At 39.3% G+C, this 26,620-nt stretch overlaps 3 protein-coding genes across 8 annotated transcripts; 1 reads left to right on the forward strand and 2 right to left on the reverse strand.

Annotated features, from left to right (window-relative positions):
• The first annotated feature begins 7,778 nt into the window (after positions 1-7,778).
• cxcr3.1 (chemokine (C-X-C motif) receptor 3, tandem duplicate 1) lies at positions 7,779-12,150 on the forward strand. Of its 2 annotated transcripts, XM_037786046.1 has the most exons (3): positions 7,779-7,858; positions 9,783-10,190; positions 10,303-12,150. In XM_037786046.1, exons 2-3 carry the CDS (start codon positions 9,792-9,794, stop codon positions 11,059-11,061), a joined length of 1,158 nt encoding a protein of 385 aa, XP_037641974.1. In that variant the 5' UTR covers positions 7,779-7,858; positions 9,783-9,791; the 3' UTR covers positions 11,062-12,150. The 2 variants fall into 2 exon arrangements, with proteins under 2 accessions (XP_037641974.1, XP_037641973.1); XM_037786045.1 differs by lacking the exon at positions 7,779-7,858 and having other exon boundaries at positions 8,307-10,190.
• A 3,976-nt stretch (positions 12,151-16,126) lies between these two features.
• Positions 16,127-19,472, reverse strand: LOC119497709 (C-X-C chemokine receptor type 3-like). 4 transcript variants are annotated; one of them, XM_037786055.1, is made up of 4 exons: positions 19,353-19,472; positions 18,876-19,112; positions 17,307-17,657; positions 16,127-16,989 (listed from the first exon to the last, which is right to left on the reverse strand). In XM_037786055.1, exons 3-4 carry the CDS (start codon positions 17,649-17,651, stop codon positions 16,249-16,251), a joined length of 1,086 nt encoding a protein of 361 aa, XP_037641983.1. In that variant the 5' UTR covers positions 17,652-17,657; positions 18,876-19,112; positions 19,353-19,472; the 3' UTR covers positions 16,127-16,248. The 4 variants fall into 4 exon arrangements, with proteins under 4 accessions (XP_037641983.1, XP_037641982.1, XP_037641981.1 ...); XM_037786054.1 differs by having other exon boundaries at positions 18,880-19,449; XM_037786053.1 differs by having other exon boundaries at positions 18,876-19,449.
• A 3,641-nt stretch (positions 19,473-23,113) lies between these two features.
• Positions 23,114-26,345, reverse strand: cxcr3.2 (chemokine (C-X-C motif) receptor 3, tandem duplicate 2). 2 transcript variants are annotated; one of them, XM_037786048.1, is made up of 3 exons: positions 26,290-26,345; positions 24,864-24,958; positions 23,114-24,503 (listed from the first exon to the last, which is right to left on the reverse strand). In XM_037786048.1, exons 2-3 carry the CDS (start codon positions 24,918-24,920, stop codon positions 23,403-23,405), a joined length of 1,158 nt encoding a protein of 385 aa, XP_037641976.1. In that variant the 5' UTR covers positions 24,921-24,958; positions 26,290-26,345; the 3' UTR covers positions 23,114-23,402. The 2 variants fall into 2 exon arrangements, with proteins under 2 accessions (XP_037641976.1, XP_037641975.1); XM_037786047.1 differs by lacking the exon at positions 26,290-26,345 and having other exon boundaries at positions 24,864-25,219.
• Positions 26,346-26,620: the final 275 nt, after the last annotated feature.

The following is a 26,620-nucleotide window of genomic DNA, read 5'->3' on the forward strand; positions in this document are numbered from 1 at the left end:
AAAACAATATTGACAAGAAAAAGCCAGAAAATAAATAAATATAAAACTACAACTGCAGTGCAAAATCAAATATTAAATCAAGGACATAATTGACAAGATTTTATACAAATAGAAACAATTAACAATACTGTATATTTAAAGCTAAACTGAACTGAGAAATTAATGAATGGTTTCAGGAAGTGATTTGGTTCAGTTTGTTTACCCAAAAGATTCGCTCTATTGAGTGACGAATTTCAAAACACTTTATTTACCACATCTGAACATCACACGAGTGAGCACGCTAGCTGTTTGTGTTACACATGTGGGTCTCTAAGAACTTCTCTCCATCCACAGACACCTTTCATGGTATTCATTCGTGGGTTGTCGAGTGTGACTTTTCAATGGTGCAGCACCTATATGTAGCAATAGCAAGATTGACAACAAATTCACTTTTTATGAAATGTTAAAGACGACCTATTATGCTTTTGTGCTTTTTCCCTTTCCTTTAGTGTGTTATATAATTTTTTTGCGCATGTTGAAGGTTTGCAAAGTTACAAAGCCCAAAGTCGACGCCAAAGGGAGCCACTCTCCCCCACAGAAACACTGCTCCTGAACCGCCTGAAAGGCCTCGCTTGAAGTCCCACCTTTTCTTCCGTAACATGGTGATGTCACAGAGTAACACATTTGAATAATATCTGCCTAGCGGCTAGTTTGGCACGCCCTAAAAAAAAAAACAGTTAGAGCGGAGCTGGAGCGGAGTCTTAAGAGTTTGGTTTGGTTGGGCCAGCTGACCAATCAGAGCAGACTGGGCTTTTCGGGGGGGCGGGAGCTCTAACCGAGCGTTTCAGACAGAGGGTGAAAAGAGGTGTACAGCAGCCGGTATGAGAAAAATAAAGTGTTTTTTGAACATTAAAGCATATAAACATGTTCTAGTACAAACCCCAAATACAAGTATGCACCTGAAAATAAGCATAATAGGTCCTCTTTAAGTTTATTCCTGTCAAAAAGTGGTGGATTTCGCACACTGTCGACACAAAATGTAAGAAAGAAGCTACGTTCTTCAGCCATACATATTTATCTTGTCAGTCAGTTTTTGTTTTTGGTAAACTATACCCGCTGCGCTGCTAAAATATAAAGAGTAAGAACATGGTTTATGAGTCACAGCAGCAAATGTAACACAGGAAATCCACAAGGGTGCTGTGGGTACTAACTCTTTACACGTGAAGTGGCACAAGTCATCTGTTTTTGTGTGAGTTTCGCCCTCTCTTGGGGGTTGGCTGTTTTGTGATGTTAATGTTGTAAAACTTTATAGGGCAAAGGCTTCACAAATAAACCAAACTCACATCGACACTGACAACGTATCTCAACCAAATTAAGGTTTTAAAACACTCTTTAGACCCTATCCTTTTAATATATAATACATTTTATATCTGGGTGTATTAGGCCATTGTGGGCAGTGTTGCGAATGTTGGAGAAATTATTTAATAAACAGTCTCTGGTCATTCAGTTAAGAAGCAATTACAATTTATTAAGCAAATGCATTTGGGTCCATACAGCAGACAAGTCATTGTTAAAGACAAAGAGCTCCCTCACAACATTCTTTATAATCTTGGTTTAGCCTTCCCCCACACCTTCCACCCTGCTTGAGTGTGAAAGCATTGTCTATTCATACAAGGGAGTTACTTGGGATTAGCTAGTTCTAGCAGAGTGCAGGTTCGAGGATGATAAGAAATGTAACTACACTAGGACTGGACAGGAAATTTAAGACCACTAGGGGAGGCAAGATGATAGTTGGTGTGAGCAAGGTTAGACGATCAGAGCAAAAACCACGTGGGACAGTACATAAGACAATCGTGTGTGTCAAGGCCAACTCCCTTACAGCATGACACATTTATGCACACAAAAACAAATTGTGCATTAACAAAACATTCTGTATTCTCCCCCACTAACCACATAAGATCTAGTCTTCAGGCAGGAGTTGTTACCAGAACCTTATCGGATCAGGAATCATACAGACAGCTTAAAACCAAAATCCACATTGTCAAATGGATTTTGTCAGAGATCTGAGGTCTGAGCCCAGTACTCTTTCCTTCTGTTAATCAGGAAGCTTGTAAACAAACAGGTTTGATGTGTCAGGACTGAAACATTTCAGTGTATCATCAGATGATGTAACCATCACTGCTGCCATGGATATAGAGCCTCAAGTGCATTTGGGTTCCGATGTTACTGACCTACTAACCTACAATGTGGTGAAACCACTTTTAGTCAAAACCAGAAACTGCTGAAGGAAGGAACGGTTCAAGCAGAGGGATACACAAAACCATTGCTGCAAGTGTTCGGATAGCAATGAAAGGAAAATCATCTCAATGTGTTTTGATTAGGGCTGTCAATCGATTATAACAGTTAATCACGATTAATTGCATAACTGTCCATAATTAATCACGATTAATTGCAAATGAATCACACATTTTTTTATCTGTTCAAAATGTACCTTCAAGGGAGATTTATCAAGTGTTTAATACTCTTATCAACATGGGAGTGGCCAAATATGCTTGATTTATGCAAATGTATGTATATTATTGGAAATCAATTAACAACAAAAAAATTACAAATATTGTCCAGAAACCCTCACAGGTACTGCATTTAGCATAAAAAATATGCTCAAATCATAACATGGCAAACTCAAGAGACAACAACAGCTGTCAGTATGTCAGTGTGCTGACTTGACTATGACTTGCCCCAAACTGCATGTTATTATCATAAAGTGGGCATGTCTGTAAAGGGGAGACTCGTGGGTACCCATAGAACCCATTTTCATTCACATATCTTGAGGTCAGAGGTCAAGAGACCCCTTTGAAAATGGCCATGACAGTTTTCCTTGTCAAAATTTAGCACAGGTTTGGAGCGTTATTTAACCTCCTTCCAGACAAGCTTGCAGGACATGGTTGGTACTGATGGATTCCTTATGTTGTTTTAGTTTCATATGATACCAGTATCTAGCTTTAAAACTGAGTCCGCTACAACCTAAAAATTTAAATTTGCATTAATGCATTAAAGAAATTAGTGGCGTTAAAACTAATTTGCGTTATCGTGTTAACTTTGACAGCCCTAGTTTTGATATTCAATTAACATCATGAATGAATGAATACATCTTCCAAAAATAGTTTCTTCATCTTATATTGTTGTGAGCTGTGCATCTCACAAGCATCATTACAGGGAGTTAAAGATAATGCAACACTGAACTTTGTAATTGTTGAATTAATGCACTGATTACTGGCTGTGAAACGATTGTTTGCTGTTCAAACTTAGCAACGGGATGGGCAACAATATAGGACAGGATTATAGGAATCAAAACTAGCATGTGGAAATATGTTTTGTATGTATTTGTGTTCTTTCAGTTCCTCAAGTGACATATCTCCATGGTTTCACAGTTGCACTTTAAAATCACACTAAATTTAGGGGCACACTCACAACCTACACGTGACACGTCTCGTGAAAAACATACATACTTTAGTTTATCTCACTTTATTCACATTCTTAAAGTTTTTATAGACAAAAGTGGAACCATTTAACTAAATGATTTAATGAAAAAAAAAAACTGTTGCAAGTGTTGTACGTGTAGTGTGGTTTTAAGTGTATAACACTTCCTCACTTAGGAGGAACAGTGACATTGGGTTTTTGAAGTAAAAAAAACAGCCACACATAACTACTGTGTTTTGCAGTTTCAGCCAAAATGTAGTGTGGATATCAAAATGAAACACTTCAATGTCTGAAACCACATTGACACTATCAACATTTCCATATGTCCTTCAGGCTTTCAAATAATAAATTGTCCTTCTCCAAATATTTGAAAACTGGAACATCACATGAGATTTTTGGGAGTTAAGATTTAATCCAGCAAGTCCAACACACTGCATTTCACAGCTCTACCACACAGTAAACCTTAAGGCGTGCATGCTGTTTCCATTTTATGTAAAATCGTCAGTGTAAATAGTGCAATGTTTGCCTCTGGCTGAGGGCTGAAAAAGACACTAGTTTGACTTTCATGACCTGATGCGTGCACTTCCATCAGCCTCTCTCACCACAAGAATTGCATAAGCCCTGCAAAACAGAAGTGGAAAAAAAGGTGTGAAACAAACAGGAACACGCTCTGAACCTTTTGGAGATGGGCGAGGGGAAACAGACAAGACACTAAAACACAGCGCTGCCACAGGTGTCATGTTTGCATGCTGGTGTGTGCACACATGAGCAATACCGAGAACAAAAAAAAGGTGAGATAAAAATCTTGAGGTTTTGGAGACAATGGCTGCATGTATGAAATGGTTAGTGAAAATGATTTATGGACAGATTTTACACTGATAAGCAGTATATAAATAGTATCAGGAGTTTTTGATAAAGCCATTAAAGATGCAATGTGAAATTATTTTTACTCTGAGGTGAACAAACGTGTTGAGTGCATTTCCTTCTTCATAAAACGTTTGCAAAGGAAGTATTTTAAATCCAGCATTGCTTACATCCATCTGTGTGTTCCAATACCCATACTACCATACTATTTAGTATGCCAGACAAAGATTTAGTATGTCCCAATACATAATATGTCAAATGCAGTATGCCAAAAATACCAAGATGTCCTACTACATCTGGTCAAATTTTGCAGAAAGCAAGCTTGCATGTGTTGGGACCCGCCATCAAGATGGTGGCAAGAGCCCACATGAACTCAGACACATGATTCTTGACCCATGACCCAGCTCAGTAACCATTGGCTACTGTAGCATGATGACTCGTTCACACCTACTTGTGAAATCCTCCCAGGATAAAACCAGAGGATGACCTTTGTTCTGTCTCTTTCTTGTTCTACTGCTCTTCTCCTTCTCTTTCCCTTTGGCCCTGCTCTCCCTACAGACCAGAAGCTGCAGAATCAGCTCTGCTCTGGAGATGTCTTGTTAGAAAACAGACATTTACACAAGAAACTTCTAAGGCAGAAGACGCGAGAGTCTGCCTGTTGACCAGTTATCTTCAAGCAACAAGAGCAAGGAAGTTAGCACGGAGCTACAAAGTATTGGAGCGACCTGCTTCCTCCAAACTGCACACCTGGATCTCACACAGCAAGGACAACATCTTTGACCTTTGAACCACTTTCTCCAGCCTGCTTTCTGCAACTCCTCCAACTTAGAATTGCAACCTTTTTCTTTCATGGATTGGTAACGTACTGGGCTTACCTTAGCATTAGCAATGGCACACGGCTGAGCAAGACTGTTCAACTTAACTTCTGTGAATGTACATGTATTGATTTGGTTTAATGTAATTCACTGAGTTTGACTGTTGTGATATTATTTGTTGTCAGGATATTTGGTTAGCTGGCGTTGCCACATCTGATGTGTTAAGTTATGCCACATAGACAAAGGGTCTTGCATGCAAACTAACCATCTTTTCTAACCCTCTAGCCATTTTAATGTCTTTTGATCTTATGTACCACTGTAATTTGGTGCCCTGTTATTATTAATATATTGATAATTTATTAATATTAATTTTATAAATATTGATAATTATCTTTAATATTTTCTAATAACTAGACCAGCTCCTATCTGCGTGCCCAACACATCCTTTTCTGTCTATTCTGACCCACTGCACAGTGGATATATGAGCAAGAGGGTCAAAGTTAAAGGCACAATGTTATGACGAAGTAGTATATCCCAATTGTATGCATACTGCATGCAACAGTACTTTGTAAGGGCGGCTGCAGTATGTACTAAAACTAAGCAGAAAAAGTGTACAATTTGGAATGCAGCGTAAGTTTACTAGCTTGCAGTCTTCTTCTTCCTTGTCTTTGCTGGCACATTGAATCATATCCCAGCATGTTACCACCACCTGGTATTATGTCGACTAATCTATCAGTTGATTTAATCAACAGATCTGTAAAACTGAGTTTCTCCACAAAGAATCACACAAAAGCACCACTTTAAATCTTGTGTTTACCAGAGATGTGCTCATAGGTTTTTGGAAATAAGTCATTCCACGTGAAAAAAAAGCATAAAAAACAACTAATCAACTAAAGAAATCTTAGTCAATTCAGACCAAAACGACCGACTAATCGACTAAGAGGGGGCAGCCCTATAAAACACTAGTAGAAAAACAGCTCAATAGCGCTACTGGAGGTCTAAAACTCCACAGGATATACCCATTAACCAAAAAGGAAGATGTCCACTGATTATTTATCATTCTTATTTTTCATTGGTTCAAAAGTGTGAGCTGCTGCTGTGTTTGTGTGTCAGTACAAACTGTTGCCATACATCTTTGTACTAATACCACGAACAAAACCTCAGTAGTTCCTGTAAATTGGCAGGCAAGATGATAAAGGTGAACAGCATGACCACAAGATATTCATTTCGCTGCTCTGCAGTTTTTTCACTTGTCTCTCTCTTTTTACAGGTGAAATTCAAGATGAGCTGTCAAAGTTGCATTTTGAATCTGTATTTTTGTTTTTACTGATATAATGGCTTAGATATTTTTAAGGTTTAGTTTCATGTGTATTGCAGGTTTTATTAGTCTTTTTAGGTGCATCACTTCCAGTATGATCATCATTTTATCTATTAATTGCTTGTTTGTAGTTACACTGGCTTTTAACTTTAAACAGGCTCCTATAAGCTATACTAACGTCCTCTTTGAATATGTGCTAGTTTCTGTGTTAGTGTTAATACTGTAGTGACAGTTTCATATGTTGTCTGCTGTGACCTTGTGTCTCTTTTGCTATTGTCATTGTGAATGGACCACAAATGTGGGGGTTAATAAAGGGATCTAATCCAATCAAAATGTGCAGTTCAGAAAATTAATTAATAGCTTCAACATCTATTGAATGTTACATTAAAAAAATCCCATTAAATTCTACAAATGATCACGCCAGCAAAATATTGTTAATCATCATCGGTTTCTATGGAAAGTGTACCAGCCTACTCACATGTGTTTTTTAGTATATTCATATCTTTACATCGGTGTAAATTCCCTATATCAACGAGACAAGACACGAGGGCGGAATAAAGATTACTAGCTTGTTCACAGATCACTGAATCACCGTCTAGATCTCTGATTTGTTAAGTGTTTCAATGAATGAATTGAAACTTTTTTTTTAAATTCTTTGTCTATAGGGGTGTCAGCAAATATAGAACATATTGAGTATTGATATATTATGTTTTGTGATACTTTATTGATTCTCAAAAACACTGTATTGATTTTTAATTAATAGTTTACATGCAAAGATTAACTCAGTCAATACTTTATTTCATTTGCAAAGATATTGGCCCTACTTCCTTTAGCAGCTTCTGGTTGTTACTAAAAGTGGTTTCACCACATTGTAGGTTAGTATGTCAGAGAAGTTGTACTATGATGTTGGGATGTTAGATGTTACAGGGATTGTGATAAATGCAAAAGCAGATCTCATTGTTCTGACTGCATAAAAAGTAACTTTTTTTACTGAGATTTTTTATATCGCCTTGGTAACAGTATCGCGATATATTGAACTGTAACCCCTATATCATGATACGTATCGTATCGCCAGATTCTTGCCAATACACAGCCCTGTTTGTCAACATAAAACTTCATTTTCAAGCTGTTTTGTTTTTTAAAAAAAGAGTTTTGTTTTTTAAAGTGAGCATAAAATAGAAATATAACAGTGAAGTTTTAATAAATAACTCCAATTATCAATACAACGGTTTCCCTAATTTCCCCTAAAAACAATAAACCCTCTGCATGGTTGCTTTTCACACCTCATACACTTTTAGAGGCGGGTATTTTTGACTCTGTAGGAGGTCTATAGGCTCATTTCTGCCTTTAGCCTTGTGAACGTCTCACTGAGAAGTACACATTATCAAAAGATTACAATTCGGTAAGTTATTACCATAAGCCTTATTTTCTAGATGATGCATATATTGTTCTTCCCTAGGAAGATTTTAATACATCATTATTTATTATTTGATCAATGCATTTTAACAGCTTTTTTTTTACTTCCCTGTACACCTGTTTTGTTTATGTGATTTTCACCTTATTAACTAATTACTGATCAACATAAAATTTAGTCTTGTTTTCATATTTGTTCACTCCTTTTTGCTGTTTGTTCTCACACCTTTAGAGACCACAGTGTTAGACTGATGTGGTTTGTAGCCGTTAACATTACCGTGCCATTCAGTAAAACAAAGTTGCATCATTTTCGCGCAATGGTGGAGCTACAGTCAAATTAGGCTTTTCAATCATTCACCATGACCAAATGATAATTTATGCAACAGCTTACAGTTGTTAATTAACATCATGATTAAACAATTGTTATTTAATTTATTTCTATTTATTTAATTTACTCTTCTGTGTCACTTGGATGTTCATTTCATCTTTGCCACCTTTGTTACTTCTGTTGTGCTTTTTCACCCCCCGTCCTCGCCTGTCTTTGTTTTATTTACATTTCATTATTTATATTTCATGTTATTTGTCCATGTTATTCTTGTGTCATGCTATTTTGCTTCTTTTTGTTTATTCTTGAAAATCAATTATGACAAAACATTATGATTAATAGTTTAGTGCATGAAGGCTTTTAACTTCTGAAACGGAAATTTGGACACGCTTCCTCTCAGAAATTTCTCTTCCCCATCTATTTAAAGAAATTCTGTACATACCCCTTTACCAGCAGTGTGGCAAAAATTGTCAAAAATCCTCCAGCTAAACAGGGAACTGAGATCATGATGATTGGCACAAAGTCATACAGTTCATCGGGCACCGTACCTTAAAACCATTATTTCCCCGTTACATTTAACATACAAAAATGTCTTTTCTTTCACCTACAAAATATTTGCTCTAATGTGCTTCTGTCATTGTCCCCCAAAAGCTCATTAGCACAGATACAACTTGTCCAGAATACTGCTGTTAGAGTTTTAACAAGGCCGAAGTAAACAACAATAATTAGCTAATTGTGTGTTTTAATTTTAGACTTCAGGATTTTTTTAATTTACATTTTTTCCCCAAATGTTGGCTTATGTTCAGGATTATGTTTAATAGCAAACAAACTTTTTCTTTTACGTTGAAATGCATATAATGGTGACTTATCCTCTTTTGTTTGATATATTTCATAGATGTGTGAATAGTTAACTTGCTATTTTGTGGTCTGATTCTGTCTTGTTTGTTATTTCATTGTATTGCACAGAGCATTTAAATGAACTGTGAGATTGAGATAGATAGATAGATAGAGATAGATGGATAGATAGATAGATAGATAGATAGATAGATAGATAGAGATAGATGGATAGATATATAGAGATGGATGGATAGATAGATAGATAGATAGATAGATAGATAGATAGATAGATAGATAGATTTGTTTCAAGCTAAACAGCACCACCATGTGGTAGAAACAGATTACACACGTCAAGTGCTCAAACCAAATTAAAGGGGACCTATTATGCTTTTGCAATTTTTCCCTTTCCTTTAATGTGTTATATACTGCAGTTTTTTGTGCATGTCTGCCAAGTTACAAAGCCCAAAGTCCACACCAAAGGGAGTTACCCTCCCCCACAGAAACACTGAACTGCCTGAAACGCCTAGCTTGAAGTCCCTCCTTATCTTTCGTAACGTGGTGATGTCACCAGGAGCTCAGACAGAGGGTGAAAAGAGGTGCTGCAGCAGTGTTTTTTGAACATTAAAGCATGTAAACATGTTCAAGTATAAACCGAAATTACAAGTATGCACCTGGAAATAAGCATAATAGCTCATCTTTAATGTATAGATTTCCTCCTCTTCTTCTTCTCCCTCCTCTTCTTTTTGTGCAGAGTTCACTGATGGACCGTGGCGTGACCACATGGACCGGAGGAGGTAGCCTCCTTGACGGCATTGATGATTTATATGATCCATTTGGCAATTACTCCAATGAGGACGAATATTGTTGTGAGGGAGGTGATGTGTGCGACCTGTACGAGGGTATGCGTTTTGAGGCGGTGTTCATCCCAGTTCTGTACTCTGTGGCGTTTGTTGTGGGTATCCTGGGGAACGCAGTGCTGCTGGGAGTTCTGGTGCAGAGCAGAAGGACCTGGAGTGTGACTGACACCTTCATCCTCCACCTGGGTGTGGCAGACGTCCTGTTGCTGGTGACGCTGCCCCTCTGGGTTGCACAGGCCGCTCAAGCTGATGGGTGGACCTTCGGCGCTCCTCTCTGTAAGATCACTGGAGCTGTTTTCACGGTAAGAGGTGTGCAGCAGGAAAGATGCACTGAAACTGCATTGAGGGGCATGATAGTCAGTGGTTGCAAAAATATTTTTCACATCTCTTTGGCTGATTTTTTTATACCCTCAGATCAACTTCTACTGTGGGATCTTTCTGCTGGCCTGCATCAGTCTGGACCGCTACGTGTCCATCGTCCACGCCACCCAAATGTACTCCCGCAAGAAGCCCTGGGTCGTTCAGGTCAGCTGCTTGGCGGTGTGGCTCTTCTCCCTGCTCCTCTCTATCCCTGACTGGATCTTTTTGGATGCTGTGGAGGATCACAGGCGACAGAGAACAGAGTGCGTTCGCAACTACTTCAAGTTTACCTCTGAGGCAGAAGATGACCGGCGACAGACAGTAGGCGTATGGCGACAGGCATCACGCCTGCTCTACCACACGGTGGGCTTCCTGCTGCCTTCAGTCATCCTGATCTTCTGCTACTCCTGCATCCTGCGGCGGCTGCGGTGCGGCTCCAAGGGCATCCAAAAGCAGAAAGCTTTCAGGGTCATCGTAGCCGTGGTGGTGGTTTTCTTTGTCTGCTGGACGCCATACAACATCACCCTCATGGTGGACACACTTCAAACAGCAAACAGCAGCGACACCTGTGGAGTCAGAACATCTCTGGATAAAGCCAAGGTAATTACCTCCTCTGTGGGTTACCTCCACTGCTGCCTCAATCCCGTCCTGTACGCATTTGTGGGTGTGAAGTTCCGGCGTCAGCTCCTGGACATCCTGAGGTCTCTGGGCTGCAAGCTGAAGATAAGTGCCAAACTGCAATCTGTTGGTACCAGCCGAAGAAGCTCCTTTTGGTCCGAGTCTGCCGACACCTCCAACTCCATTGCTGTCTGAGAGAGAGAGAGACAGAAATATTAACAAGCACATGCACAAACCTGAACAAGCTTACAAACAGACACATGAACAGCTGAGTGTACAGCTGTGTGTTTCTGTAAATTCCCTGTGTTATATAACTAGCAACAGGCTATGCATTCTTTCAATTTCCTGTAGTTCACAGTGCATTAGTAGCTGAATATTAGGGCTGTCGCGAACACCACTCTTGGGGCTTCGAAGCTTCAGTGAGAAATATTCAATGGCATTGGAAGCTTTGCGGCGTGGCTGACATGTTCTTCTGTCTGTCTGTCTGTATCTCCCCATTTCAGTGCCGCTGCTGCACTACTGTACACACAAACTCATCCACACACAAACACACACATACACACACATCCACACACAACAAACAGCAATATCCGTCAGAGAATAAGTAAGGGATAATGTACAATGAGCTGGTCATTGTTGTGAAATAAACCCCGACAGGGCAATGCCGAATGCACGGCAATCAGTACCGAAATCAGAACTGCGCCCATAGCAATGGTCTGTTATACATAGCAACAGTCTACTATAAAGAAATAACAGACCGTAGAATGCCGTGATTGACCAATCAGAATCGAGTATTCAACAAAGTGGGGTAATAATTAATAATAATTCATGTTGCATATGAAGAATGTTGTGGGATTAATCCTTATTTCCTGGGCTATTTGGGGATTTATACTTTATTTCTGGTATAAAAAAACAAAATCGAAGCATATGAACACTGGTTTGGCGGTCGATTACCATAGCAACAGTCGAAGCTTCGAAGCATTCAGGTCAGCCGAACTGAACATGGATATGACCAAATATGATTTTGTCTGTCTGGGACTTGAGGTCATACACCTGTACTTGTAGGCAGAAGATATATATTTTTTTATTTTTCTAGTAGTAGAACTGTAAGGCTACATTGCAACATAACCTGTAATACTGTATTAAGTATTATTACTGTATATACTGTTTTGCATACAATCTTTTAAATGACATTTTTGTACCCCAATTATACTGTATGTTGAACTATGTTTTGTATATGGATTGCTCAAATACAGAATAAAATGTTATTTTTTTAATCATAAACCAGTGTGTCTTTAACATTACAGTACAGCAACAAGGCCAACAGGACCACTTAAAGGCCTACATTTCTTAACATGTCACTGTTTTTTGGGCATAAAAACATACCTGGTAGTGTAGAGAAGGCTTTGAAACAACTCTTAGACCATAATGTAAATTTACACAAAGTATAGTTGAACAGTTAAATGAATAAATAGATTTTTAAAAATACCTTGAAAATGCTACAGAGTTTGTTTGGTGGCTAGTCAAAAAGGCTGTTCATCAGCAATTAAAGTGAAAGGTATTGTGTCTGCAGCTTCCACTGTAAGCAAGGAGCCAGCAAGATGCCATGGCTGGGGTTTAGCTCCTGCTTGTATTATGTTTCTGCATAATCCAAACACACATGCGCTTCATTTTAAAAAGTCTTATGGACTGTAACAATCTGTGTTTTATTTGTTTTATTCAAGGTTTTCCAAATTGTAACCTTGATTGGTAATTCACAGAAAGTGATGTTTGCACATTTTTCCTATACAGCCAGTGAAGACGTTATAAAATCAGTCAAGCATACATGTATACTGCACGGTAATGGATGTTGCAACTCAGATAGACGATAGATGAGTTTGCAGCATGAAACTTCACAATTTAAACATTAGAAGTTAGATTGTGCAACACCTCTTTCTATTCTCTCTTCTTTTTGTATGTGTTGAGCATCTGAGACATTTCAATATATTAACATTTCTAACCTGTTCTCTATGATTATGATATAGTTAGGATCACTTAATTACATATATTAATACATGCAAGAGCAACAAGTTAACTGCAAAACCACATGAAACGGTTTCAGTGGAAACATCTTCTATCTTTTTGACAGGAAATTGAAGTAAAAAAAAAAACAGCCGCACATCCTCAAACACGTGGTTTAGCAGAAACGAAAAGTTATAGACGTGCAAAGAGCACAGAGAAATGCCATGACACGTAGCTGACTTCTCCAAATCAACCAATGTGCACACACGATTACTAGAAAACCACAGCATGACACCACTGCTAACCCTTATAACACATCTTGTTCATGATTTACATGAGAGGCAAACATTTGACTGCAGCAGGGTGGTGGTGGTGTTGAGAGGTCATCCCTTAAACTGGCTTGTTTCCAGTAACAACCAGTGTGTCTACAGTAAAAACAGTTCACTCCAGAAGCAGCAGCTCTTGTAAACATAAACTCTTCCACAGTCATTACGAGAGTCAAGAGCCTGGCTGCACGCCCATTCAAACACATCAAGCTCTGTGTGGTATGTGGTCAAGAAGCTAGTCACATTGTTTTTGAAACTTTTCTCCTTTAATGAGGCAAGGCCTTGATTTTTGAGGGAGGTTCTTGTGGACAGTGCAACAAACTTTGTGTTTGTACTGATAACAGATTTGTTACTCATTAAAGAAAAGTCCCGATTAGCCGCTTGTCTCTTAGTTTGAGAAGCTCTAGCTTACACAGGAAATAACACTTCAATCGGACGCAATACTCAAGACTAAATATAATCAGTAATGCTATAAACTTGACGTGTTGCTGCTGTCACAGTCAACCAGCATTTCTCAAATTAGACCACGTTTATCTTGAGACTTTAGCTGTAGATGAACTTGAACACCACTGTAGTGAAAGCAGAAAGAGGAAGGAAAATAGGTGGCCTGAGAAGAGGGAAACTGTTTCTTTTCTTGTGTGAAATTACTGCACATTGAGTTTATAAAAGAACAGTTATGAAAGTAATTTATTTCCAGTCACATTTATAAGTGTTAACTAGGGAAATATTTAATCGCGATTAATCGCATGATTGTCCAAATTAAGCAAATTAATTGCACATTTTTTATCTGTTCAAAATGTACCTTAAAAGGGAGATTTGTTAAGTGTTTAATACTCTTATCAACATGGGAGCGGGCAAATATGCTTGCTTTATGCAAATGTATGTATATTATTGGAAACCAATTAACAACACAAAACAATGACAAATATTGTCCAGAAACCCTCACAGGTACTGCATTTAGCATAAAAAAAGTTTGATCAAATCATAACATGGCAAACTCAAGCCAGTCAGTGTGTCAGTGTGCTGACTTGACTATGACTTGCCCCAAACTGCATGTTATTATCATAAAGTGGGCATGTCTGTAAAGGGGAGACTCGTGGGTACCCATAGAACCCATTTTCATTCACATATCTTGAGGTCAGAGGTCAAGGGACCCCTTTGAAAATGACCATGCCAGTTTTTCTTCACCAACATATAGTGCAAGTTTGCGGCAATATTTAACATCCTTAGTGACGAGCTAGTATGACATGGCTTTAGTTTCATATGATGCCAGGATCTTCAATAGCTTTAGAAATGAGCCCGCTGCAACCTAAAAATCATATGTTGCATTACTGTGTTAAAGAAATTAGTGGTGTTAAAACGAATTTGTGTTAATGCGTTATTATCACGTTCACATTGACAGCCCTAGTGTTAACATTATTATCTTGCCTTGAGTGCAGAAATCAAGAATGTCTGCCTGGCAGGCCATAACCTGCACAGCAGCTTGGAGGTTAAACCACAAATTTCGTGATCAGCAGCACAGCGTGAACTGTGATATTTAAATGAGATCTCATCTCCTCTGACTCCTCTTCTTTCCTCCATTTGCCACCTACACTCTTTTTTTTCAGTCAACTGCCCTTTCACATAAGCACGCCATTGTTCTCTCTCCACCAAACAAACAGACACGTCTTTAGATGAGAGTAAAAAGAGAGCTATGAAAAGACTGCAGCACCAACAGAGAGCTTTTTTTTTTCCCCCTCTTCCTCCTCCTACGTCTCGCTCTCTGTCACCTGACTGATGACATCACCACCTGTTTGTGTCATACGGTGTCCTACAGTCCACACATATATGTTGAAACAATTCAGTCAAAAATAAATAAGATTGAGTGATTCGCCAAAGGGAAATTCCCTCACTGCACTCATACACACACACACTTGCTGCGCAATCGTGGAATTCACACTTTACTTCATTTACTGCCTAAAGATAACAAGAAAAGAGAAACAGTTTGTTGCAACAGCAATTAAGTTATAAACTCTGTCGGACTCTTTAATGGAAGATCACATAACATTGACTGAAGAGTTATATTATATTGTTTTGACAAGAGTTTATATTCCCATATTCTGCTCCCAAAGTTTCAACGATTATTTCATTAGCTTTATGATGATTGTTTAACAGCTGACACATTTCACTAATATATAAAACAATGGGAAAAAAAAGTTTCCTTTCAAAAATAAAAATAAAAATAATAATAATAATACAGAATAAAAATACAGATATCCACAATTGAATAAAAAAACTCATGATTTAGGGTGAAGAGCAAAATTGTGCAACAGTGATTACAAAATAAAAGTTTGACCGTCACCATGACTTGGCTTGGAAAACTTCACATTAAAGTGCAATGTGAAAGAGTCATTTTTAGAAATATCTATTTCTGATCCGCAACCCATCATAAAGTCCTCCATCCCTTGAACCCATGACGACTTCACACTAAGTTCCTCTCAGGGGTGGAGCGTTACTCAGGTCACTTCTGAGTCACAGGACGGCATTTTTGTCCATTAAAGGGGAACTACGCCCATTTTCAAAAATTCCTACATGTCATTGCTTTGGTCTCAGACAGTCCAAAAAATATTAGTAAACATGAAAAACTCTCCCGAAAATCCAAAAACTAGAGTGCAAAAATTCCGACTTGTAATGTCATACGGTATAAAGTGTGTAACTGCTTCATAGACAATGAATAGGAAAGATGTTGTAGATGACACTGAGAGCACCCAGGGGAATGTTCTGACTATATGGGAACATTTTCTGTTTCACAACTGAGGTCGCTACAATAGAATAAAGCTCATTTGGGTATAAAGAAGAAAACAAACATTCTGTGGGTCCAAGAAATCTGTCTCCCATTCATTGTCGATGGGGCAGCTCCAGACTTTATACCCTATGACATCACAAGTTTGAGACTTACTTCTCTGGTTTCTGGCTTTGAGAGAGAGGAGCTCATGTTCACAAATTTTGATTGAACTTTCCTCGGCCATGGAAATAATATATTGGAATTCTTAATTTGGGTGGTGTTCCCCTTTAATCAGCACTCAGTTGACTGCACCGGATCTACACTTGTCCTCTGGTTCAGCTCTTCCACCTCGTGATTCTGGTCGGAGAGGTCCTCCTCGCCCACGTCCAACTCCCACAGCCAGCTCTCAGATTCAACTTTATCGCATCTCAACATGGCCAGCGTCCGTTTCCTGAAGTTTGCACACAGGCCGAGATAGAGTAGCGGCCTGAGGCAGGCGTGCATGCAGCCCAGACCAGATGTGATACTCAGAGCTTTTTTCAGGGAGCGTTCCAGCTCCTTAGAGCTGCTTTTGAAAGTGTCAACAATGAGGGTGATGTTGTATGGCATCCAGCAGAGAAGGAAGACCACTACCAGGGGCAGCATGATCATGATGGCCCACTGCTTCTTGGGGCTTATAGAGCTGCTACGCTGCAGCCGCTGCAGGATACAGGAGCAGCAGATGATCAGGGCGGCTGAAGGCAGCAGGAAGCCCAGCGTGTGGTGGAGCAGGCGTGATGCCAGCTGCCAATTAGTTACCGGCTGAGAGTAGCTGTGAAAACACAGGGTTTTGTCTAGTGCTAGGTCGACCCTCGCCTCCAGGAAAAAACAGTCAGGGAAGGTGAGGAAGATGGAGACGATCCAGACCGACAGGCAGCTGATATGAGCCAACCTGGGCTTCTTCTTGGAGTATAGCTGGGTGGTGTGGGCGATGGACAGGTAGCGATCCAGACTGATGCAAACCAGTAGAAAGATCCCACAGAAGAAGTTGATCTAGGAAAAAGAAAATGGAAACTGTCAGATGGAAACCTCCAGTTTCTTTATCACTTTCACTTCTCCCCTACTCTGATCCCCCCCTCTTGCCTCTTCCCAGAAACGCTGAAATGCCTGGAGGGATGTGGATGTGAAAGGGGAGTATACTTGCTCAATAAAAGTATTAAGTACAATGACCCTAGTCTGCCAAGAGTCTTGATTAAGTAGGAAATAATGGCCTACAGCCAAACACAACTTTCTCATAGCTTCACTGAAACATCCTCCCTTTCGCTTTCCAGTCCCGGCCTGTTCTACTGTACAAACCACTTGGTACTTACATTAAAAACAGCTCCATTAATCTTGCAGAGAAAAGCCCCAAAGCACCATCCACGTTGTTGAGCGGCCTGTGCAGCCCATAAGGGCAGCGTCAGCAGCAGCAGGACATCGGCGACACACTGGTGGAGGACGAAGGTGTCTGTTATAGTCCAGGATCGTATCTTCTGAGCCAGGACAGCCAGGAGCAGGCCATTCCCCAGCAGGCCTATAACCAGCTCCAGGGAGTACAGGAGCGGGATCAACACCACTTTACTGGTTTTTAACTCAACGTCCTCTTCATACAAATAGTCCTGATCGTAGTCGTAGCTGACGTTCTGGCTAAACAATCCATCGAGATGCACGTCCATGTCCGTCTATTGTGGAGGCAAAGAAGGTCAAACTTAGAAGAGAGAAATCCAAAATGCTGCAGTGCCTCAGAGGACAGATGTCCAAAGCTTATACACTCCTCTTTCTCTTTCTCTCAGTCAGCTGTGTGAGAGTTGAGTCTTGTAAATCTACCCTTGGGAAGTCCAGCTGAGTCTTTATAATCATGCTCAACCTCTCACTCAACTCACATGGTATCATGATGTCACCGGATGAGGCAACAGAGTGGTTCCCCCTGGTCATGCACACCCACAAAATCTATGAAGCTATTTTATGCACAGTGGCTGTGAGCTATAGTCACTTTTTTTAGACTGTTGATGTAGAGAGATATGCAAACACGCTACGAAACCAGAAGTGCCGGTATGTGCTAAGATAAGGCACATTAAAGAGTGCGCAGACAGATATGAATTATGCAATGATCTGTTTCGAAACTGACACCAAAAACTGAGCGAAAGGCTCGAATAGCAGTACTGCAATGTTACAGATGGAATTATGCATTAGTTAGTCGATGTTTTATTCTTGTTTTATCGAGTCTGTCTTGACGTTCTCTTTTATCAGCTGGTATGGGTTGCTTACCCTCAAAAACAGGAATAGGTTGCAGGGTACAGTCAAAGTGTGCAGCAAAATTGCATCATCACCCTGAATGACTTGGCTCCTTTATTCCAAAGTAGGACCTTGAAGAAGGTTCAGTAAGTCCTAGCTGATCCTAGCCATCCCATTGAGTTCAGGTTGCTCCTGTCAGGCTGCAGATACAGTTTGCCTAAACTTAGAACCAATAGGCTCAGAAATGATTTTGTTCCGACTGCCATTGGTTTCCTAATCAATGCCCTGTAATGTTGTAAGCTTTTGTATTTATTGCCTTTAATAGGCTATTTATTGTGTTTATTGTATTTGTTTGATGACTGTGTGGTACTGTTGACTGTACAACAAATTGCCCCTAGGGGATAATAAAGTTTTCCTTGACCTTTATCTAGTTCACATATATTATAAAAGTCAATAATAGGTTATATAGGCCTATCATAAAGGCAAGGCAAGGCAAGTTTATTTACATAGCACATTCATTACACAAAGGCAATTCAAAGTGCTTTACATATATAAAAGCAAGATAAAAGAGCACAAAATGCACGAGATAAAAACGAATAAAAGAATATAAAAGTATAATTTAAAAGAGATCTAACCTTGAGGAGTTTGCACATACATGATGTTACTTACCAATAATGGCTCCAGCAGCTGTAGACTTCAGAGGACAATGACCACTCTGTGTGTGCTCTGTGGACTGATGATACTAAAAAAGGAGAAACTCAGCAACCTGCTGTGTCTCTTCACCTCCGGGGTCAACGTCAGTGTCTTTTGGAGGGAGGAAGCTGAGACTCCTGCAGCTGTCGAGCTGACCCTCAAGACCAGCAGAAATACGCACAGAATGTCTCTCCAAGTTGGAGCGCAAACTTTAGAGAAGTAAAGAGGAATGACGTGTTTAAACAAGCTGAGGGTAAATCCACCATAAACAGAACCGCCCGGGTAGCAGGGGAAATTTAAAAAAAAGCAGACGATGAGAAAAGCTGCGCTTCTTCCTCAGCTGGAAGTTTTACAACCCGGACCCACTGCACAGTGTGTCCATAATGTGACCACAATGTGACCTTACAACCTGTGATTATTACGCACACAAGGAATAAACTTACACTCACTTTAATTACTTCCTCACTGGATTGTTTTGCTTAATCAAATGTCGCCTCTTCTCGTCTCGTCTCGTTTCGTTTCTTCTCGCACATTGCCAAACCTGCCAACTCACACGAAAAACCTCGATTCATTGTTTTTCAAAATAAAATCTGTAATGAAATTCACTGCAGCGTCTAAAAAAAACAAAAAAAAACTCACGTTAAGGAGGATGCATGTGTGTGCCCATGTAAATTATATTACTATATTTTCTTGTTTGCTTTGTTGTTGTTGTTTTTTTAACTCTACTCTTTCTTTTTGTCATTATTATTATTGTTATAACTTTTTCCTGGTTTTGTTTTGGTTTTGAATGTTGAGGTTGTTTTCTCTAGTGTACTTGATGGGTTTGTCTGTAAAGCTCATCTACTTAAAAGTTGGTTTATAGAATGTTGTAATTACAAACAGTGGATTGCATATATGAAAACAGCCTTGAAAAAAGGGAAAAATAAAGTATATTTATAAAAAAAACAAAAAAAAAACTAAGAGAAATAAGTTGAGAAATACACAGTGCGCCTCTGTTTGTAGTGACCAGCACAGGATATGATACAAAAATGGCACAGTCCGCATTGCCTATGCCAGGGGTGCACACACTTTTTCAGCATGCGAGCTACTTATAAAATGACCAAGTCAAAATGATCTACCTACTATAAAAATGCAAAACATATATTTATTTATAAATATATTGAGTATTCTTTATATGTACAATATATGTTGGTGTACCTTGCATAACTGCATGAACCCATATTGTACAATATAACTCTGTACATGTTTTGTCATTACCTTACTCTGATGACTTGCACTGAATGGAATCAGCCAGGGATGCATAGTCCGGACAGTAGCTGCTGATAGCCAGCCTCAAGCACACTTCCAAATGATCATCAGTCAAGGTGGAACGGTATTTGGACTTAATAATCTTCATGTGGGAAAAGGCTGACTCGCATAAATAAGTGGAGCTGAATAATGCAGTCATGGAGGTAGCACATTTCCTCATGTTGGGGTACTTTTCCTCTGTGAGGAAGTTCCAGAACTGTCCATGAGCCCTGGACTTAAGCTGAATGTCAGCTTGTAGTGTCAAAATCTCATCCTCCACTGCAGATGAGTTCAGGTGAAACAGTGTTGCAATTTGTTGGCTGACGTCTATTTTAAAAAAATTGTTTTTTAATGCCATGCGATCTACCCACACTACCTTTGCGATCGACCGGTAGATCGCGATCGACGTATTGGGCACCCCTGGTTATTGTGGGGAAACACGTGCTTTATTTTGAAGGCCAGCTTCCTTGTTTCCGCTCTCTGGTGCGTGACTTGACGCACCACGCAGCGCTGAACACAAAGCAGGCGAACAATGAGACGCACAAAGAGACGCTCTCCACCAAGCGGAGCTGTTGTGTTTCACGACTGAACAATAAGATAAAAGCTGCTCCAACCTGCTGGTTTACCCGGTTATCACCATAATTAGGACGGAATAAAGTCAGCAATATGTGTTTTTTACATCAGTGTCTGAGGAGGATGTTTTAGGGGGGTCATGGTTTTACACAATCATCGAGATAGCTCAATGATTTTTATTGTGTTATAAAGTGAATACAAAAAACAAGTGAATACATGTGCAGGGACACATATATAAAAAAGACCAAACGATATTATACAGAGAAAGACAAATAACAAAATACAAAAACAAAACAAAACAAAACAAAACAAAAACAACACAAGGGGATAAAAGCAGGTTGAAGAATGTGTGTGTGTGTGTGTGTGTGTGTGTGGCCTTTCTAAAAGAAAAGTACATCAGACAGACAGATTTGTGTAAAAACTCAGGAAAACTCATCTCTGATTAAACATTCACAGGAAATAATCTGCTCAAAATGTATCCAAATCGCTCGTTTTACACAAACTTCCTGCAGTTATTGTGTTTGATTGTGCACACACACACACACACACACACGATCACACACGCACACGCAGTATATAAATATATATAATATGTGTACACATACATATATACTGTATATGTTCACATACATAGATATGTATATGTACACACATAGATATGTACATATACATATATGTACATATATATATACAGTATGTACATATACATATACATATATGTATATATACAGTACAGTACCTCAAAATTGTAATGTATTTTATTCCACATCAATACTTTGTTACCACTAAGGGTCGCCAAAGCTTCACTGGGGGTCGCGAGGCCTTGTTGATTTGAAGTAGTATTGATGTGGAATATAATACATTACAATTTTGAGGTACTTGTAGGCTACTTTACTTCACATTTTAAGCGACTTTATACTTCTACTTTACTACATTTCAGAGGGAAATGTTGCACTACATTTATTTGACAGCTGCAGTTTCTTTTGAGATTAAGATTTTACATAAAAAACATTATATATATTAATAAATAATAAGATGATGACATACAATACATTGATAGAGATTAAACTAGTGGTTCCAAACCTTTTGGACTTGTGAACAATATGAACACATTTTGTGATCGGAAAATGAACGTTGCACAATAATATAATTTACCAGAAGACCCTCAGTTGAGACAGAAGAAACTGCAAGTGGGTTCAGTTCCTCACACAGTTTTGAAAAGTCTGTCATAAAGTAATACTGAAAGGGGATTTTGCTCATCCTGCCTGTCTCTGGTCTAGTAAGAGAGAAACTGACATGTTGATGAATATATGAACATGACACTATATTTTTATTCCAAAATATTTATTATAAAAATCTTTGTACATCACAAACAGGATGGGTTTCGATGTAATAAACACAATTCAAAACAAGTTATATTGTATACATTTCCTCTTTCGCTGAAGCACCCAGCTGAGAGAACAGCTGGATATGGATCATGAGGAAAAAACAATAAAGAAAAGCGAGAATTTCAACACATTAAAATGTCACTGTTTTATAAGCTGAGACTTGTTTTGCTGCAAACTATCTGAGTGTGGCGTGTGATGACAAATATCTACGTGTGTAAGGATGTGAAATATGAGTCTGACTACGTGAAGCTACATCTTAACTGCTGAACAAGCTTTTCTAGGAATGTGAAGAAATCAAGATGTTTCACAAGATTTGACCTATGGACAAAAAAATCAACAAGCTCTCACGAAAAACGTTACATGACAGTGTCAGCATGTGTGGCGTTTTGCCTCACCGTCCCTTAATGATTTACAGTCTTCTTTGAAAAACGTAACGTATTGTAAGCTGCACAATAGAAACTAGTTATAAAAGCACCCGTGGAAGAAGTATGTCACTTTTCCGTCTGAGAACATTTTTAAAGTCTTATATAAGTTGGAAATATGTTTCTTTTTTAGTCCTTTCTTTCTCTGAATTCACTCAAGGTATCTTTCTATTTTTCTCTCAGTCCCACATTCCTTCACACACACACAACAACATGCACATCTCCCATCATCTCTAGGGGTGGGAATCAGAACCAGAGGCCCAACGATACGACAATATTATCACAATACTTAAGTCACGATATGATCTTATTGCGATTTTAAACATTTTGTGATAGGTTGAGTATTGTGCTAAGATATATTGCGATTTATTACCGTTTTTGAACTGCAAATTTTGCAGTTTGTCAACATATGTTTTATCTAATAAGATACAGTTTTCACTCCGTTCATCTCAGAGTTTTCATTCACATATCTTGAGGTCAGAGGTCAAGGGACCCCTTTGAAAATGACCATGCCAGTTTTTCCTCACCATTATTTAACATTCTTCCACACAAGCTAACATGACATGTTTGGTACCAATCGATTCATTATGTTTTTTTCTAGTTTCATTTGATTCTCTAGCTTTAAGACTGAGCCCGCTACAATCTCAGAAAGACAGAATAGTGTCCAGGCCCGTCGTCAGATTCTTAAGAGGTTAATAGTTTATAATAAAAGATTGATACCTGACGTGTATCGATACAATATTGCCAGGCCAAATATCGTCATACTATGATGTATCGATTCCCCCCCACACCCCTAATCATCTCCCTCTTCCTGTCTCTCTAACCAGTTTCATACCATGACAGAGAAGGACGTGTTTTCGCTTTCTGCAGAGCTGAAAGATCCCGTGGTTCTCCTGCGCGTCCTCTCCCTCCATTCCTTCATTCCCAGCAAGCCTCTCTGTCCCAGCAGCCCCTTACACATACTGCCCATCTCCTTCCTGAACTTCACCCCCACAAAGCCGTACAGCAGAGGGTTCAGGGCGCAGTGCGACAGCCCCAAGCTTTCCGTGATCAGGGTCCCAATGTCCACCACGTGGCCAAACTTGCAGCCTCCAGTCACCACTTCCAGCCTGTGCAGACTGTTTGTCAGCTGGAAGCAGTTGTACGGTGCCCAGCAGATGACAAACACAGACACTAAGGAGATGATGAGGCGGAGAGACTTGCGCTTTTGGTGGCGAGTGGCGTTGCAGAGAGCCTTGAAGATGCGGATGTAGCAGTAGAGCATGATCAGCAGGGGGAGCCCGAAACCAAAAACCACACTGACCATCTGCAGCCCTACCTGCCACTGGATGGAGTTATCAGTGAACCACACCTGGCACAGGAGCGTCTTCTGATGGCCCCCAGTGTTCATCTCCACTACCTGTTTGAAAGTCATGTCAACTCCACTCAGGCCCAGGCAGACCACCCAGATGAGGGCGCACGCAATCTGGGCATGGCAGGTGTTGCGCTTCCAGCCAGAGCTGACAGCGTGAACAATGGCCAGGTAACGGTCAAAGCTGATGCAGGCCAGGAAGAGGATGCCGCTGTAGCGGTTCAGGGAAAAGAGGGCGCCGGAGATCTTGCAAACAGCCACGCCGAACACCCACTGGTGAGCCCACTGCACTGCAAACAGGGGCAGGGTGAAGGCCAGCAGGAGGTCAGAAATGGCCAGGTGAAGGAGGAAGGTGTCCGTCAGAGAGAAGGCGCAGGCTCCTCCGCTCTGAGAGTTTCGGTAGCGTCGGATCACACACAGAACCAGCACGTTGCCCACTAGAGCCAGGAGGAACACCAGGCTGTATACAACAGGGGAGTACCTCTGTGCAAAACTGTAGATGTCCTCCTGTAAGCATGGGGCTGCATGGGTCCTGCTCGCGTTTGGGGACCAGGTGAAACCGTCATACTCATCCCCATACTGTTGCCAAGAGAGAGGAAAAGAGTTCTGTCAAATTACTGAAACAGATCAAGAAAAGCGTACTTCTCAGCATTTCACAAACTTTATAATGCAGAAACCAATCCTTGTCCGTTTTATTTTAATTTCCTTGAGCCTCAATAAGTGCTATTTTTGACACAAAGGTTATAAGATTCACAAAACGTCAAATAAAACCAGTTTCAGTATTTAATCTTATCAAAAAGCAACTTTAAAGATAATTGATGTTTATGCTAGATACTTAAAGTTATAGAAAATAAACAGAATCGGAAGTCTCAGTCAGAACTTTGCGTCTCCTGATAACATGAAATGATGCACATGAAAGATGAAAAAATATCCACTCACCCAGTAATCTGTGGTTGAGTCTATGGTTGACGCGACTTCTGTGGTTGGCACGATCATATTTGTAGCAAATAAGGAGGCAGCAGAGCACCTGAAGCCTTCAGAAAGCACACTCATAAACACAATGGGTAAACATCCTTTTTCTCATCCACACTTGTCCAGATGTGGGAGGATCAGAAAGAAGAAGTCATAATTTCAGGAACCGAATCCTCGCACATTTTAGACAGATGCAAACATAGCTATAGTGGGAATAGATGACTATGTCAAGGAAATTGTGACATAGATCTTTAAAACACGGCTGCAGCCAGCTATGTCAGACAGACCAGACAGTGCATGACTGGTGTACTCAATATGGAAAAATATATTCTATCTTTGACTTCATCTATACTGCAGATCCAATTTATGTTATTTTAATGTATACAACTCTTACATATAATATCAGAAGGGAACAACAATTATTGGAATTTAAAACTCAAGAAGTAGAAACTGGCTTTACAAAACAATCCTCCACAAATGGAGAAGTGAAAGTGCAACTGGCTGGAAATTCTTGTGGTGGATTGTAACTAAATACATTTACTCAAGCACAATTTTGAGGCACTTGTACTTTACTTGAGTATTTCCATTTTATGCTACATTTTACTTTTACTCCACTACATCTCAGAAGGAAATATTATACTTTTTACTCCACCACATCTATTTGATAACTTTAGTTACTTTGCAGATTTAGATTATTAACACAAAATATAATCAACTAGTAAATGAAGATGTTTTATTATAGGATAAGCTGACCAGCAGTATATATAGTAATTAAAATGAGCTCCACCTTTACTAGCTGCAACATTAAAGCGGTGAACACATTAATAAACCAATAATTATGATCCAGTAATATAATATATATTATTCTGAAATGGGACATTCTGCATAGTGAGTACTTTCACTTTTGGTACGTTTAAGTATATTTTGATGCTGATACTTTTGTACTTTTACTTAAGTAAGATTTTGAATGAAGGACTTTTACTTAGAGTATTTATTCACTGTGGTTTTGCTACTTTTACTTAAGTAAAAGATCTGAATACTCTGAATACTGATAGTGGAGACTGGGAATTTCAAAGTCTCCACTATCTTCTTCTTCATGTTCTGCTTTGAGATAATTTATTAATTTATTAAGCATTACACTCAGACCGTATTGTAATAACTTGGTGAAAACTTTCAGAAGCATTCTTTGAATGTCATGAATTTTACAATTTGTCAAAATATGAAGTTGTTGAAGAAAAAAAAAATGCTGTACAAAATATTTCAAGCTACTTTCTGGTTTTGATTTTAGATTTTTTTTTTTTTTTTAACTCCAGCATCTTTGCAAAGCTTTGGCCAAGTGAAAAGTAGAGCTCTATTTATACATGTGGAATGAAACAACTTAGTTCTCACTTACTTTAACCCGCAGATCTTGTTAAGAAGACAGGATGCAAACAAATGGGCTGTTTAAGAACATCCTGGATACCATATACTGTTTGATTACATTTAAATAGAACACAACAGGAAATGAACTCATTTGTTCATCTATGCGGTTAGCCTCATAGGGGGGGGGAACATGAACATGCTTATCAGAGATGCTTTGGACAAACCGATACCAAAATGGCATCTGCAAAAATGCACTACACGCCGTAAAATGAAATACATTACTCCAGTTTTACCCCATCGCATTAACTCTAATACACCTGATTTATGTATCAAATGAGGTGTACATGAGGGTAGCTTGTTGC

This window comes from Sebastes umbrosus, chromosome 11, assembly GCF_015220745.1.
Source record: "Sebastes umbrosus isolate fSebUmb1 chromosome 11, fSebUmb1.pri, whole genome shotgun sequence".
NCBI lineage: Eukaryota > Metazoa > Chordata > Actinopteri > Perciformes > Sebastidae > Sebastes > Sebastes umbrosus.

What these genes read in the sequence shown, in the direction of transcription:
- cxcr3.1 (XM_037786045.1), top strand. Translation starts at nt 9,732, where the DNA reads ATGTATAGATTTCCTCCTCTTCTTCTTCTCCCTCCTCTTCTTTTTGTG. An exon ending in TCACTGGAGCTGTTTTCACG is followed by an intron (nt 10,191 to 10,302) that starts GTAAGAGGTGTG and finishes TTATACCCTCAG; the next exon opens with ATCAACTTCTACTGTGGGAT.
- LOC119497709 (XM_037786055.1), bottom strand. Translation starts at nt 17,651, where the DNA reads ATGGACGTGCATCTCGATGGATTGTTTAGCCAGAACGTCAGCTACGAC. An exon ending in TTAATGGAGCTGTTTTTAAT is followed by an intron (nt 16,990 to 17,306) that starts GTAAGTACCAAG and finishes TCTTTTTCCTAG; the next exon opens with ATCAACTTCTTCTGTGGGAT.
- cxcr3.2 (XM_037786047.1), bottom strand. Translation starts at nt 24,977, where the DNA reads ATGAGTGTGCTTTCTGAAGGCTTCAGGTGCTCTGCTGCCTCCTTATTT. An exon ending in ACTCAACCACAGATTACTGG is followed by an intron (nt 24,504 to 24,863) that starts GTGAGTGGATAT and finishes TCTTGGCAACAG; the next exon opens with TATGGGGATGAGTATGACGG.